General features: G+C 40.0%; 1 protein-coding gene across 1 annotated transcript in view; it reads right to left on the reverse strand.

Annotated features, from left to right (window-relative positions):
- Positions 1-214: 214 nt before the first annotated feature.
- LOC139710018 (fibronectin type-III domain-containing protein 3A-like) overlaps positions 215-16,951 on the reverse strand; it is a gene marked incomplete at its 5' end in the record, with an annotated part of 33,810 nt that continues 17,073 nt past the window's right edge. Inside the window, 10 exons of the mRNA XM_071621969.1 lie at positions 215-737; positions 1,250-1,383; positions 2,268-2,434; positions 3,341-3,553; positions 5,216-5,550; positions 7,511-7,699; positions 12,340-12,518; positions 13,878-13,983; positions 14,559-14,677; positions 15,458-15,523. Coding sequence (XP_071478070.1) covers positions 417-737; positions 1,250-1,383; positions 2,268-2,434; positions 3,341-3,553; positions 5,216-5,550; positions 7,511-7,699; positions 12,340-12,518; positions 13,878-13,983; positions 14,559-14,677; positions 15,458-15,523 — 1,829 coding nt within the window. The remainder of the gene's footprint in view (positions 738-1,249; positions 1,384-2,267; positions 2,435-3,340; positions 3,554-5,215; positions 5,551-7,510; positions 7,700-12,339; positions 12,519-13,877; positions 13,984-14,558; positions 14,678-15,457; positions 15,524-16,951) is intronic.

Here is a 16,951-nt window from a genome sequence, read left to right on the forward strand (position 1 = left end):
ATGTCATTCGGTGACTGAAATGTAAATGCCTTCTTATTGACATCAAACTACGTCCAAGCTTCACAGATCCCTTGAGACCTAGCTAGCATACATTCATGGACTGAAAGTGGTTGAAGCAAATGATTTCAAACAAATATGACCAGCAGAACTCTCTTTTATATCTCTAGTTGTTTCTTCATTCGATAACAACCATATTTTGGAGCATCTACGGAAAGAAAGAAAAAGACAGGATAGCGATATGACATTTTCTCTTTCCACTTCTTTCATTGGTCTCTTTGTTTGTTTGTATTTTAGAGTGTATGTTTGTGTGTTTGTGTGTTGGTAGAAGGGCGTGGCAGCTATGTGGAGTGGAGCAAGAAGCACATCCTCAAGCACATCCTCAAGGACAAGTGCATGACCAGCCTTCAAGGGAGGTGTTACGAGCCCACATACCACTGCAGTAGCACAGCTATGAGGATCGCTATGACAAAGATGCAGAACATGATGATAACGGCCAGCTGACTGTCCCCCCATGACTTCTTCTCCGTGTCCATCACCCCCTCGCCGTCCACCTCCGTCAGCGGCGCTTCTTCCTCTTCGTCCGGCGAGCTCGTCGTCCACGTGGTCCATGAGCTGTAGATGCCCTGGAGCTCGGGCGAGCCGTCGCTGGGCACGCGGATGGCCTGCACGCGGAAGCGGTGCTCCGTGTTCAGCTCAAGGTGGTCCACTTTGTAGCAGGTCTCGGAGCCCCGGTGGATCTAGGATGAAAGCACATCATGCAGGGTTGACACTCTCATTTCTCGGTTTATTGACAGTAAATCAATACGAAACGGAATCTAGTTTCTCATGAGGAAAAATAAATTAAATAATAAGGACATCATCAAACATTGTAGGAGTTTTTCTCAATTTGTATCCAGCCAACTGATAATGTCACAATGAAATGAGAGAATTGACTACAAACTACTCCAACAAACTTCTAGTTGCGGGAAGAGAGCAAGGACATAAAGAAGTTGAGGTGATGATGTGGATTCTTTTTAGTCATGAAAAAAGGGGGAAAATTAGATGTGATTAATGCATATATACGCTCTGCCTGTGCCTGCTGCACAGTAACCCCGAATTAATGGAAGTGCACTAGTCGACATCAAAAGTGTGACCACATTCAACCGTATGTAATGTACAGTCAGCGTATGGATCCAAACGCTTGCGATGAAATAATTATGTTCACATACAATGTATATGTGTTGGGGAGAATTTGAGACTTTGGACCTACCACTCTGGTATCCCCGTCCCGGACTCGCTGGTGCTGGCACTGGTAGATCATGAGATCGTCCTGCTGGTGCAGCGTGGCCTCAGACCATGATATTTGGCAAGAATCTTCGGACTCGGCTGGCTCCACCAATGGACCTGTGGTTGGTTGCACGTATTTGAGATTTGAGGCAGGGAAAAAGGTATGGATATTTGATGGTGCTGAAGATTTGATATGGGACTGCCAACACTCAAAAAAACAATACAAAACAAAGCAAAAACAATTGGGAAGGTTCTACAGGAAGGTTGCTCTTGGGAAGATTCTAAAGAGCAATCAGGGAGAATCTTGTGTGTTACATGCATCTCAATTGGCATAAAGAATTCCAAAATCAGGGATATCTTCTGCACTGTCTTGTCAAGAGAAGAAGTGATCGTTAATTTTTCAGGGTGCCTCTTCCAAACTGATGGAGACTTGGCAAATTTGATGTGATGTGATGTATTGTGCAGTGGGGATGGTCAAGTTATTTGCTTACCCTCCAAAATAAACTGATTCTACATGTAGATCCAATGCTTGTCTGTGATACTGATCCTCAGTCATCTTGTTAGATAGAGAACCAGTCACATAAAGATTTGGGATACGATGAAGGTACTAATTTCACCCAGTCTCTGGAAGCTGGTGTAATTCTCACTACCCATCGGATGATTTCCGCAAATTTCTTATCTCAGTGTACACATACATGAACCTGGGAAAGCATCGAGATCTCAGTGATGAATAATCTGAGGGTATATTCAAGATCGGCTCCCCCTTTCTACATTTCTAGCACCAGTCATACTTTGAAAACATTCCCAAAAAGTCAGCATTCCAGGAGTGTCGGTAAATAGAATACATGTATGTTATCTCGCAAATCCCACAGTTTAGCACATCAGTCTGTCTAACCTCTGTCTGTATCTGTCTCTTCTCTTTTCACTGACACGAGTATAAATGGACTCAGAAAGATGGATCGCCTCTGTCCAAACTTGCTAATTCAAAGTATGTTTCATACCTTTGAGAGTGACGGGAGGGGCTTTGGTTGTGACGAAGACAAACTCCTCAGAGTAGGGACCCGTGCCCGCCTCGTTGCTGGCAAGTATTCGAAACTTGTACGCCGTGCTTTCGCTCAGCCGTGTCACTTTGTGACTGACGTTAATGCCGGAGTAGACCACGACAAACCTGTAAACCATGATACACAGGTCAAATTTGAGCATCCTCAATGGCTGGCTTGATGCAACATCATATACAGTCAACTCTATGTAAGTCTATGGCACATACTACAATTGTATATACGGCAAACATTTTGCGAGGTTTTTGTTTTTGTGAATTTCGCGAGTCGGGTACTATTCACAAATTTAAGAAAACACAAAAATATCATCTCTGATCATGACATGAATGTGATGAGCACACATACATTTCTCCATTCAGTACTCCGCTCCAAATATCCCAAATTCAACCACTCACAAAATTGTCAAGAAGTCCCGATACGCGAAAAATTGTAGACTTGCTATATATATGGCGTATACAGTATGTCAAATAATTGGCTAAGTCAATGAAAATTGAAAGTCCCAATTTTATATTTACAAAATATCCCATGTATATACAGAAGTCGAATATTGCCTAAGTTAATGTATGTAGATCAGCCCCATCAAGATCGACTTACGCAGAGTTGACTGTATTTTTCTAAAAGCCGACATGACATTTTTTTCACTGTAATACTGGAAGTGCACTACCTTATGATCCAAAAGCCTTGAACGAAGGCTACTTTTAGAATGTACAAAAATGAAATAAAGGAGCTGAGAAGTATGTTTACAGATCAGCAGTTGCGATTTTAACAAATTTCATTTGTAGAGGGAGACAAACTGAAGAAACTTACACCTGAACCTTCATCCCTCTGAATAATATCTTGCTTTCATTTAAGTATGTTTTTGTCAAGCAGCAACACAAAGAAATCACAATGATTCCACATACAAGTTGAAAATGCCAATGCATAGGACTACTAAAAATGTTGTACATCCATGATGGACTGATGCAGGATGTGCTAATGGAGATGAAGAAAAATTCAAGAAATTTTTGGCTGCTTACCGCCCTCGCTTGTCCTCCATCTCCAAGGTGAAGTTGAGTGACTTGGCATCACCCACAGCCCGATTGAGGTCCCCCCACTTCAGCTTGAGGGACTGATGGCTGTAGAGGGCGCACTCGAGACGGGGCGGCGAGGGCGGGAGGGCCCTGGTGATCGCCTTCAGAACAGCACTGTATGGTCCCTCACCGATGCTGTTTAGTGCCTGCACTCGTATTCTATGGATGAAGGCAAGATTACAACCAGTGAGGATTAGTTCGCATCAATGGAACACTCAAAGAAGAATTAATACTGTATATGCTGTTATTTTCGCGAGGGTTTAATTTTCGCGAATTTCGCGAATCACGGCTGGACCGCAAATTTAACAACACGCGAAAATATCGCCGTACACTAGGCTAATAGTGGCCTTACGATAGCCTCGGTGTCACATCGCGAAACAACATCCCGCGAAAGTGTCCATGACCTCATTCGTGAAAATATCTGTACGCGAAAATAACAGCTTATACAGTATAGGCATGTATTTATTTTCTATGAAACTAATACAGAAGGTACAGGAAATCATGAGAATGCCGCCGATGCCACAAATGGAGGTGATGATATTTAAATTCAGCTGCTACTTCTGCTTGTGCTTTTGCTCCTACTAAATATACAGAGACACCAAAAGCAACACCAAAAAGTGTCATGATAACAATTCTCCTTTGTTGGCTGCCATTCTACAAGAGTCTGAAAAAAAAAGTGTGTTATCTAGGAAAGGGAAGCCTGAAGGAGGTCCTGAAATAGATACAAGTGTGTGAGGGGTGTGGGGAGTGCACATGACATTTTAATGCATCAAGCCATAAGATAATCTTTGCTACATTATCATCTTGCTTATATGAACTGGTATCTCAAAAATTCACTACATATCTTATATGAGGACAGTGATTTAGATGAATCTGGTTAGGGATCTATAAAACATTTACCAATCTGAAAGCGAAACAGGAACTTTCATTTTCTGCAATATGTTATCAGTTCAAGAATCAATTATTAATTCAGCAATAACATGAGGACTTTTTACAATTTAGCTATGGAAAAAAAAATCATCATCTATAAACATAAGGTGTAAAGGAATCAGATTTCTTAACTCTACCTTACGAAACACTCAGAAGGAACAATGAAAATTAAAACACAAAGAGAGGCAGCATCAAACTAGGCAGGTGGCTTCCAGGACCTGATGTGTTAAATGGGAAATCCAGGCCAAATAGAAGTTTGTCTGATAAGAAAGAGTAAAATATTACGAGTTCAACGGTATAAATTTGATCAAAATCGGATGAAAAATAAGGAAGTTATAACATTTTGAAGTTTCACTATTTTTGGGGAAACAGTTCTTGAACAGTCAATATGAATATGCAAATGGCAAATTGAGAAAGTTATTCCCTCACAACTTACACTGTACGACACACTTTGTACATAACATTTTGAAATTTCCAGTTTTTCATTCAAACGCAATTATAACCGAGGCTCAAATCCTCATATATCAAACTGATCACTATTCTGAAATTATTCAAAAAGGAATAACATCATGTTTCAGATTTCAATGACAGAAACATTGAATTTTTGTCATTTTCTTGTACACGATCAATGGAAACTTGTGAGGGTATGACATGTTAGCTCACTCATTTGCATATTCATATCCACTGTACAAGAACTGTTTTGCAGAAATTAGCAAAACTTCAAAATGTCATAACTTCCTTATTTTTCATTTGATTTCAGTCAAATTTTTACCGTTGATCTCATAAGATTTTAATCTTTTTTTATCAGACTAACTTATATTTGGAGTGGATTTCCTCTTTAAAGAATACAAGAATGATACTAGAATCTAGGAAGGCAGGGGTAAAACATACTTATATCTGGTGTCCGGCTCAAGCTGGTCTACACAGTACTGGGTGACGTTGCCCTCTACAAAGACGGGCTGGCCCTCTCCGATGTCCAGGTTGTAAGCGATGATCTCCGAGCCGCAGTCCTCGGGCTCCGCCCACTGGATCAGCAGCGAGTCCGACGTGGAGGAGACGACGCGCAGCGAGGGCACGGCCTCCGGCGACGAGGGCAGCGTCTGGCACGTGGCCACCACACTGAAGGGCCCGTGGCCCGCTGAGTTCAGGGCCTGGACCCGAAGGTAATAGTAAGTCGCTGGCTGGAGGGCCCGGATTTCACACGTCGTGGCAGAGCCACTGTACGCCTGGTGGTTTGAGGCAAGAGATTGGTGGACAAACACAAAGTGGAAATTTTGAGCTTACAAAGTTACATACAAATTTAAAAAAAACTAGAAATATCACTTAAGGTGATTAATACCCCCGCCCCGTGACGACAGTCTTACCCAAGGAATGATCTTTCCTTGATCTTCTGCCATTTAAATGCCGTTACCATGGCAACGCAGCTTCCGACACGTCCGAAAAATATGTCTTGCACATCTTCCCACCAAGACTATTGTGTGTGCCACATTTCATAAGCTTTTGTCAAAAACTGAGGAAGTAGTTCAATCCACAAGATCTTTCCTTAATCTTCCACCATTAATATGCCGTTACCATGGCAACGCAGCTTCCAACATGTCCAAAAAATATGTCTTGCACATCTTCCCACCAAGACCAATGTGTGTGCCACATTTCATGAGCTTCAGTCGAATACAGAGGAAGTAGTTCAATCTGCAAGATCGTTCCTTGATCTTCTGCCATTTATATGCCGTTACCATGGCAACGCAGCTTCCGACACGTCCGAAAAATATGTCTTCCACATCTTCCCACCAAGATCAAGGTGTGTGCCACATTTCGTAAGCTTTGGTCAAAAAACTGAGGAAGTAGTTAAATCTGCAAGATCTTTCCTTGATCTTCTACCATTAATATGTCGTTACCATGGCAACGTACTTTCGGGTACTGTCAAAAAATGCGTCTTGCACATCTACAACCAAAGGCACACATCTGTACCAAGTTTCATGGAAATTGGGCAAAAACTGAGGAAGTAGTTTGCAACACAAAATTTTCCATCATTTTGGCTCATAATATGTGAGCTGTTACCATGGCAACATACTTTTTGTCACTGTCAAGAAATGTGTCATGCTGACCTATATCCTAAGACAAACATTCAATATGAATTCCATGAGAATTGGAAGCACACTGATGAAGCAGTTTTGCCATGAAGCATTTTGCCCTATATTTTACCAATAACATGCCGTTACCATGGCAACGCACTTTTTGCCACTGCGGAAATATGTGTCTTGCACATTAACATATTCAGATGAACATCTGTACCTAATTTCATAAAAATTGATCAAAAACTGTGGGAGGAGTTCGCGACGCAAGATTTGTACCCATTTTTGCCCATAATATGCCGTTACCATGGCAACGTACTTTTGGGTACTGTCAAAAAATACGTCTTGCACATCTACAACCCAAGGCACACATCTGTGCCAAGTTTTATGGGAATCGGTTGAAAACTGAGGAAGTAGTTCGCGACGCAAGATTTGCAACGGACCGACCGCCCGACCGACCGCCCGACCGCCCGACCGCCCGACCGTCCGCTGATTCCTATATACCCCCTTCAAACTTCGTTTGGCGGGGGTATAATTAAAGATATAATTCACAGTGATGTAACTACATATTCATAATCTCAGGAAAAAAGACATCCAAGACAAGGGTGGGAAAAGTTAAGACCAGAAAATCCTGTAAAGCTGAAATCAAAGTTAATGAAAAATATCATGAATATTCCTTGTATGTGAAGCATTCCACCTATAATTCACGGTATCATGTACCCATGTCTAAATTGTGTAGATATCTCACTCATAGCCTTCTGCAAGTTATTTTTTCTTCCTTTTCAAATATTAAATGTCAAATTTGTGCTTGCTGACACGATCAAGAACATTCCAGAAGCAACTGGACTGACTAAGTTCCTGAAAAAATTTTCCTTTTCCAAGAATTAAACAAAACACCCAAACAAGACACACACTCACACAAATGCTTCATACAAAGCACAATATGCAACAGTAATTGAGAATAAGCTTTAAAAAATATATATATATACTGTCAAAAGGTGATTCATAGAATGGTTCATTATGTCATCATACTTTAATCAACAGCACACACACACAAACACACACAAACACACACCGAAGGAGCAGAAAAGAAGTAGAGTTAAGCCCAACTCACTAATGAGAAAGTGCCATTTTCTGACGCCTTCTCCACCCGATATTCGGTGATGTCTGCACCGTTGCAGCAGGGCTTCTGCCAGCTCAGCGTCACCACAGACGTCGTGACGCACGTTGCTGACAGGTCCGTGGGAGCGTCAGGCGGCCCCGCCCCCGTGCTGACTCGGAGTGGTTCAGAGTAGGGACCATACTGTATGAGAGAGAGAGTGAGAGAGAGAGCACAATGAGCTTAGTGTTATCATCCTTCACAATAATGATGATGGTGATGATGATAACAATTTTGATGATGATGATGATGACAATAATAATGATAATAATAAATAATAATAATAATAATAATAACAATAATAATAATAACAATAATAATAATACTACTACTAACAAGAAGAAGAAGAAGAAGAAGAACAACAACAATAATAATAATGATAATAATGATAATAATGACAATAATTATAACAATAGCAAAAAAATGATTGTGATGAAGTCTTCTTTATCCAGGGTAGCCTCTTCAGTGTTGCCGCTGTTCTATCGGAGGGCTCGGCCATTATTGCAGATATAAAAGCTCAATCTATAATACCAGTTATATATTTATTAACAATTGAAATAAATTCTTTATTAAATCAACTTTGACTGAAATATTATGAGTTTCTCGCTCTGCATTGTGCAGTTGATACTGTCTAAACATCAGGAGAAACAAATATTTTGAGAAAACAGCATTTTCAAGTTTTGGAATCAAAAGAGGAAAAATATCTCATTATTTGTAATGCTCAGTGGCACATTATTTCTGGCACAGAACTGTCATCAAGTACACTCAATTTCTGAAAAATTCAAATTTACACAAACACTGGTAATATGTTTACACAAGCACACCTTCCATCACAAAGTTTGTCAAATGATCAACTTCAGCTGACATTGGGCTGTTAGGTAGTAACAATATCAAATTTGAAAAAAAAAACCCAACAACAAACAAACTTGATACACAAAGATCCTAGTTTGACTCACTTTTCAGCCCAATCCAGTATAAAGACATTGCTTTGTTGTGCATCTCTATGATAATGACATCATCTAACCCTGTGTGTACGCCTATGGCAAGTGGAAATATATCTTTTCTTTGTCCAAAGCAAGGCGACTAAATGATGAGTGACATATTGACCCCAACCCATATTCTCCTCCTAGTTAACTCCATATGTGAGACATTAACCCCATACTAACTGAACCGTCCAAAGCCGCCTGTCAGATTATTCCTTTAACCGCCCAAAACTGCCCGTCAGCTTTTTTATAGTTTTATGCTTTACTATGTTCATTGTTTTCAAACAGAATATATAATTATGTAATTTGAAAGAGGTCATAGGTCAACAAAAGTATGCCAGAATTATTTGTGACACACACATCTCTTGGTTGTCTTTGTAGGCTTTCTAATAAATATAAATAATAATAGACAATAAGCATGCAGTGATCTATTTTGCATAATTTAGAGAGTTGTCAAAATGAGCGCAATATTGCTGTACCTTCCAAGGAATAGGTTATTATGTACAAAATCTTCAGCTGCTAGAGGATTAATTCTCTAATAGCCAATCCCTATACTTGAATGACTCCTCAAAATATCTTGAAAATACAAAGTGCAGTATTGCCATGTGTTCTGGACAGGACTTGCAGAGATACATGTGTGCTCGAGCCAGGCAAGGGAACACAGTTATGTTGTTTGGCATGCAATGGTAAATGTTTGTGAAATTATGCCAGCTGGAATTCTTTGCGGGAAGTCCTAGCAACGTCCCAGCAAAATTCCCAACGGATCGAGAGGTTGCTGTGAGGTAGGAAGTTTCAATAAATAAAGTTAGCTAGCGCATGGGGGACACCATCGCACCAATGCCAAGACAGGAACAAACAACTCCCCTTTGTTACAATAACACCCGCTGGGTTTATCTTATGTCAGGCCAGTTCACCCCAACCCACCCCTCCCTTCCCCTCAACTCCTCTGAACAATGAAATGTTGGCACATTAGCCTCAATCTGTCCCACTTTGACCATAAAATCAGCTGAATGGAAACATGTAAAAACAGGAAGGGTGAGAGACGAGAAATTCCTTTCAAATTTCACAATCAGTTCTTTTTCCTTTGTCATTATTTCACTTCTGTTACAGGAAGGGAGATTTTTTTTTTTTTTTTTCTAAAATCGAACTGACATCTGAATTAGACTCCAGAGAGGGTAGGTAGCTATTGATGTATGGGGATGGAAATCTTTTAGAGAACAGTGAATGTTATGGCTCTCTCATCATAATCAAAATATACTAAACAGATACACTCTCGATGAAATCAACTTCGCCCCCACATTCCAGAGTTGGCAAGCTGCCATCCCTTGCTACAACTTCACAAATTAAGACACAAACATGCTCCTTCAGGCACAATATGCCAGCACTAAGGCAAGGTGCCTCATAAACTTGTACATCCCCTCCCCACCTTCCCCTCAAAAAAAAAAAAAAAAAAATTGCTGTGGCTTGATTCTTATATCGCTCTTGTTGCTTCTTTCAAAGAACCTGCAGGAATTTGCCATCCAAATGATCTGACTCGTCAAGAAAACCTTACATCCCTCCTTAATTTTCTGTTGTTCCTAAAATTCATGAAATGATTCACCCAGCTCATAGCAACGAATGGCAGTTAACGACTTGTATTGGCAATGCTTCTGACAGAAAAACAACAAAGTCTGCTGTCATGGTGATCCCCTCACCTAAAGAGCTGCTTGAAATACTAATACGTTGATTCCTTGGCGACCTGTACATTATAAAAGTCTTGTGGTTGCATCACTTTGTCAAAACAAGGCTGCGACTTTGCCACTGGGGTCTTGGCTTGCAGCGAGATTCTTCTGGCTTGTTCCAACTGTTTTTCTTTCTTCATGTGTTGCAATTACCTCCCACTAACTGGAATTCAGAATGCATGAATTTTCCTGCTGTATTCTCATCTGTCAGAAGCAAGAACATACCAGACCCTCTAGTCTTGTAATACTAGCATGTTTGTAATCGTAGGATGGTATAAACTATTTGTAGAAAAAAAATGAAGAAAATGGCAAATCTGTTTGGTCGTTTGGTTCAAAACTCTGACACTATAAGGCATGCAGGAAAAATGTATCTTTGTGAATAAGTTATCAAAATTTGATCATCATTTATATGACCATCTCTTAAGTCAGTATTTCTGAACACACAATCGGTTGTGCTGCTGTAACATTTTTCTGTGTGACACAGAGTAACCATGGAATTGAGAAAGAAGTAACAGTGACATCAAATCATAAGATCTGACGGTCAGATGACAACCTCTTCCACGCCACATGTCATGATGTCAAAATACTTGCGCACTTTTTTTTTTTTTTTTCGTGGTCAGGCACCAACAATAAATAATCATGCATTTAAACATGGCATGATTGAAAAATGGAAAGATGGGGTCTGAAAGGTGACAACTAGTAGCAGCAGAAGGGAAATCCCCCTTTGAGGGACAGGAAATATGCGTGACCTCCAGACATAGTTAGCCCACGCTGGGGGCCCTCCTTCACCTCGCATTCCAACTGCTCTTTACACAGACAGACAGACATACAAGGGACACAGCAGACAGGCGCGTCAAGTCCAATCACTCTTACCATTTCGGCCGTGAGGAAATGTAAGCATGGTGCATGGAGTGCATTCAATTCTGAGCAAAGTTTCCAACATTCTTCAAGTTAAGTATAACATATGTGCACGAGGCAGTATGCTACAAGGCACCCTTAACTACCAAGCCTGCATTGATCTGACTATACTTATCCTTTCAAATATCGATCACGATTCAACAGGACTACCCAATTATGACGAAGGCAACGCATTCAAACTACTAAGATGAATGTTTCAGATGTGCGTGTCTTTCAACTCAAATACCCGATATTATCACTGAACGCAACTGAATTCTTCTTCTCAATGTATGCTGCAGTGTTCTGAGTTATGGGGGGCTGTGTGAGATCTGTGTATATTTTGACTGAAGAAGGAAACTGGTATCTTCTGCATACACTCTTGAAATTATGCTTATTCTCACATTTTTTCTTAAACTTAAAAAAATTGCAACTTAAAGGGAAAGTAAACCCAAAGAGTAATGTGGATTGAGTGAAAGTAGTAATATTAGTAGAACACATCAGTGAAAATTTGAGGAAAATCGGGCAATCGATTTTTAAAGTTTTGGTGTTGCAACTGCTGGGTAAGGAGACTACTAGAGGTTATGACGTATGAGTGGACTACAATATAAAGAAAATAAAAAGGGAATTCAATGAAAATTCATTTTTCATGAAAATTACACATTCCATCAACTTGATACTGACATATGTTAGGGGTAGCACTTATTCCCCCTGCTTTCTGAAAGCGGTTAGTAAAGAACTCTTTCATTTTGCTAGAAAAGTGAATTTTTGTGGAATTCCTTTTATATTTTCTTTATATTGTGGTCCTCTCATACGTCATAACCTCTAGTAGTCTCCTCATCCAGCGGTTCCAACACCAAAACTTTAAAAATTCATAACTTTTGCATCGATTGTCCAATTTTCCTCAAACTTTCACTGATGTGTTCTACTAATGTTACTGCTTTTACTCAATCCACATTGCTCTTTGGGTTTGTGTTCCCTTTAATGATAACAGTCATTTACTAACTCATAAAAATAAATCTGAATTCCTTTTCAATCTGCATTGCAAAATTGTAATACATGTGAGTAGTTGCTACTGGTGTCGATGTAGCTTGATATTTTTTTTTCTTTCCATCCAGTCTACAAATAGAGTATTTATGAAGACGGAGGATGTAGGGCAAAATCAGGGAGGAGGGATTGTCCTTACCCCTACTCTGTTGCTCGACCGTAGCCGGAAGTCGTATACCCTTCCTGGCAGCAGTCCCCCGACTGGACACTCGGTGATCTCGGCCGATGCCCGATGGACCTCCGTGGGCATGCTGTCAGCTGCAGTCATTTCGATGGAAAACTCAGTGATGGGAGCGCCGCCATTGTAGTCTGGCATGCCTGGGCAGGTAGAAAAAAAGAAGGCAGAGAAAAACTTCACTTGACAGGAAATTTTTGAGTGGAAGTTTCCCCAACCACATATGTGTATACATGAATTTATTGCAAAGACATATGGAGAAAAAGACAGGTATTCAACAAGTCAAATTCTCAACACATTCCCTTGAGCTGTAAAGGAGATATGTTAAGGCAAGAAATCTCCATGCCTTCCAGAAGAATCATCATGTTAACTGGCCTGTTGATGTCCTTAAAAAAAAAAAATTTTTGTCAAATTCCTTTCCTTGCTCCTCTGACATCACAAATTGTTGTAAAGTTCTCATGAGGGTGACACACGGAACTATAAACCAAAACTTTATAGTCTCTATAATAATTCCTAACAATCGACTGGATTGCCTTGTACTCTCCCAACTTTCACTGAAGGTTTCATTAATCATTCTCCAGTCACGGAATTCAGAAATAGGTACATGTATGAGGAAATTTTCACTCAAAATATTAGAGGGGGCTGGTGTTAGGGGTGAGGCACAATTCAGAATCTCTTGAGCAGCAACAGGAACTACTCACATAGAGACACAAATTTACCTACCAACTCGGACAACACAATTGATAATAACCATACACTGAAGGGCAGTAACAGGTGACTCAGAAAAGACCACAGAACTTTTCAAGTGATTGCTCTGCTATTCTCAAATTGGGAAGGGGAAGGGGGCTGTAGGGTGAAGCATCACTAATTACACCATGAGGTCTTTTTGACATACAAAGCATATCTTTCTCCTCCTATAATTATGAACATGGGTAGTTCAATCTAGCACATTCAGCTAAATAAAATTTCTGCTCTTAATCTGAAAATACTAACACTGCATGATTTTTACTGATGAAAACCAACCAAAAGGCAACTCTGAGGAAAAAAGGACTATCAATAAAAAAAAAAAAAACTTCTTCTTAATTATTAGTGTGCCCCCCCCCCCCCCCCCCCCCCCCTGAAGTGATGTCACAGTAGTGAAATAATAAAGAGAGAAAGAAAATTAGAGTTTCACTAAAATTTGATTTTGGTAGGATGTCCACAGGGCACTTGACCTAGTTTCTCCAAAACAAGTCGAATGTCGAATGTTCTGGAGAGCTAAAAAATATGACAGCCAATGCACTATGTGTATGTCAAATGGGATAGTCTTCCCTTTGACATGCCGTGGTGGCTTCATATTTGAGATAAGACAGCTAGGATTTGGACTGGACTTAACTGATTATCTGACCATTAATCCTTGAATATAATTTTCACCAAAATTTGAGATACGAGGTCTTGTCACCCCAGCAATGATATATGTCGAGGAAACTTCTTCTTGAAACGTGATGTCAGTGCGTACTCACCCCATCTGAGATTCACTGATGTGGCCTTGGGCCTACCGTGGACCCTCGGCGGGTGGCTCTGGCCAGGAACTATGGGAAGCGTTGTTATGCTCAGGACGTCGGAACTCTGAAAAGAGGGTAGACATAGTCATGAAAAGAGGGGGTCAAAGCGACATAACTTCATCCAGTCTCACATTTCTTTAATTCATACAGAAATCCTCCACAATTTTTCTCAAAACAGTCTACTATATTTCTGGAGCAGTCCTTTGATTCTTTTTGTTTTGTTTTGTGTGCTGTTTTGGTGAATGGCAAACTAAAGTACATGGCATACTAAACCTAAGCATGCAATAAACAAATTCTGGAAGTGAAAGAAGTGAGTAGAACCAATGGATCAGATTTTAAATTTAAAAAATGGTAGAATAAAAAAGAATTCCCTCTCATTTTAGCTCTATTTTCATCATTTAACATTTGTGCATTTCGGTTGCTGAAAATCAGAAGCATCTAAAATTGCTAAATTTATGCCTGATTCATAAATTGGGAACATATTATTAGGTGACCACATTAAGCGATTTTTCAAATCCATTTTTCTGGTTTTGTGCACATTCAGAGTTGCCAATTTTATGAAACCATGACAATTTCTGCGACAGGACTACCTGTTGACCTAATGGAACAATTAACGAGACACATGAAGGAGTATTTTACCGGACTTGTGCCACCTTTACTTGAGCATGCGACTCGGAGATAGTACGTGCAGCCGGGCTTGAGGTTGTCAAACTGGTGCTCCCTCTCCAAGCCGCGGTATATCGGCGTAAATGGACCGTCTGATTTTGGGTGAAGAGACAGGATTGGGCGGTAGATATTGTACCGAAGTCAGGGGTCAGAGGTCAGAAGTCAAAGATCAAAGGTCTCTCAGAACACATACCACAAAACAGAAGAGGGAACACATGTTAAAGTTCATCAACTCTTCACTACTGTCCACACCCAAATAATGGCCTCTTGTTACAATGCTACTTTATGATTGATCGAACACTGTAAGGGTATATCTCGCCGAATGTTTGCGAATGTAACAAATCTTAAGTTTCGTCAGGGTGCATAAACAGTTGAAAACAGTTTACATAGTCGCAAACACTTTTTCTTGTCGCAACTTGTAAAAAAATTTTTTGAACATGTTCAAAATTTCTTTGCAAAAAGAATTTTTTTTTTTTTTTTTGCGACAATGAAAGCTGTTGGTGAATTTGATTGCAACTGTTTACGAACCCTGCCAAATCCTAAAATTTGCTAAAATTTGCTACATTTGAAAACATTTGCTGCTCAGCGAGATGTATATCCCCTGTATTGTCAAGGAGATATGGATATGGACATTGAAGCGTCAAATCTTGGCAGAAAATCTTGTAAAGTTTAAACATTGTACAGGCAAGATGCTACAGCCACTATGTCCAATGTCATAGATAAGTTTTGATACTGATGGGCGAAGGACAGTTTGTATTTGATATAAATATGTATATTGAGTCTTGATATAACATCACAAGTTTCATAAAGAAATACTTTGATGAGATTGGGGATGGGAGACCTGTATTTCCTAAATCCTGGGAGATACTCACTTCTAACTTCAGCTTTTTCTAGTAGATACGACGTGATTTCTGAGCCTCCGCAATCCCTGGGTGGATCTGAGGGTAAAGATGAGAGGTAAGAAAACCCATGAAAGCAAATTCAAAACAACTGCAGAGAAATAAGAACAGGAAAATCTGTGTGTACAGAGGAATACAGCACCTAGTGGGAATGTATCATCCACAATATCTGGCTGACAGGATGACCCTAGAAATTATTTATAGGCTATAGACTTACAACAGAATCAGTAAAATCTCTGCCCACAAAAATGAGTCCATGTCCAGAGATGATCATCTTTGTGGGATTTCATAGCTAGCAGAAGTGTAAGAGGTGGTATGCCTGAATATGTTACATGGTGTGCCTGAATGATGTCCCTATATCTGAGAGGCACAGAATTATGAGCCAAATTTGAACTCTGACTGAACCCCTGAACGCTGCGTGGGATACTTGTTCAAGGCCCTGTATGACTGGTCAAACTAGACTATACTTTAACCCGTTGAGGATGGACTGATTTTGCTATAACAGGCATTCCTATGGACACCAGCTTGAGTATACTTGGGACTCGTCTTCAACGGCTTAACATGGAATGATGCCATTGGGACTGGTCACACCAGACTACACTCTAACATGGAATCATTATGCCATTGGGACTGTGTACACGGCAGAACCACTGTTAAAGCCAATCAACAATAATGCTCAGTGTAACTGTACCCTCTTGCTAGGCTGGACCAACATTCATAATTTTCTATTGGAAGATTTGGATGAATGAAATAATCTTATTTATATTTTTTTCCAACTGATTCAATGCAGAGTTTTGTCCTTAGACTTGATTCATTGGTTATCTCTTCCAATTGGGTTTTTGATTACATAATACACTATATGCTGAAAGAATGCATGAGCAAATGGTACTCTATCTACCGTAGGTTGTGTTATTTCCATATAGCCTGTTATGCTGCCCTCTATTGACTTTGGCCACACAGTTTGAACACTATGCTTACAAAACAATTGGCTATTTGTGAGCAGTTACATCTGCATCTTCATTATGAAGCACGTTTACCTTGATCTGCACTAAATTAAACGCTAGTCTCAGAAATAAATATATGATGTGCTAAGAGATCATGCTATACATGTATATGCTATGAATTCCCAACTTTGAGTAATGAACATTACATTTTCATTTGTAATTTTAGGCATATTAATTACATTAACATACGTTCATATACAAGTACACATATTTCTTAATCAAGCTAGAAGATAAGGGTGCAGTTTATATATCGGTGAAACAGCAACTTCCACGACGTATCCTGGAATACTATACAGCATTTGAATTTGATCTACAAATGTCTATGTTTTGTGGGTGCATGCAGTGCCCCCACTTGTCCTAGTGGGCATATAGACAAGGATCTTGCAGTTCAACAGACCACATTCCATTCATTCACTTGCCTTGACCAACTTTCAGTTGCCCTTAGCAAGCAGGCATAAACACT

The sequence above is a fragment of the Diadema antillarum genome, unplaced genomic scaffold, assembly GCF_040938485.1.
Source record: "Diadema antillarum isolate AM-2024a unplaced genomic scaffold, OU_Dant_1.0 seq00001492_RagTag, whole genome shotgun sequence".
In the NCBI taxonomy this organism is placed as follows: domain Eukaryota; kingdom Metazoa; phylum Echinodermata; class Echinoidea; order Diadematoida; family Diadematidae; genus Diadema; species Diadema antillarum.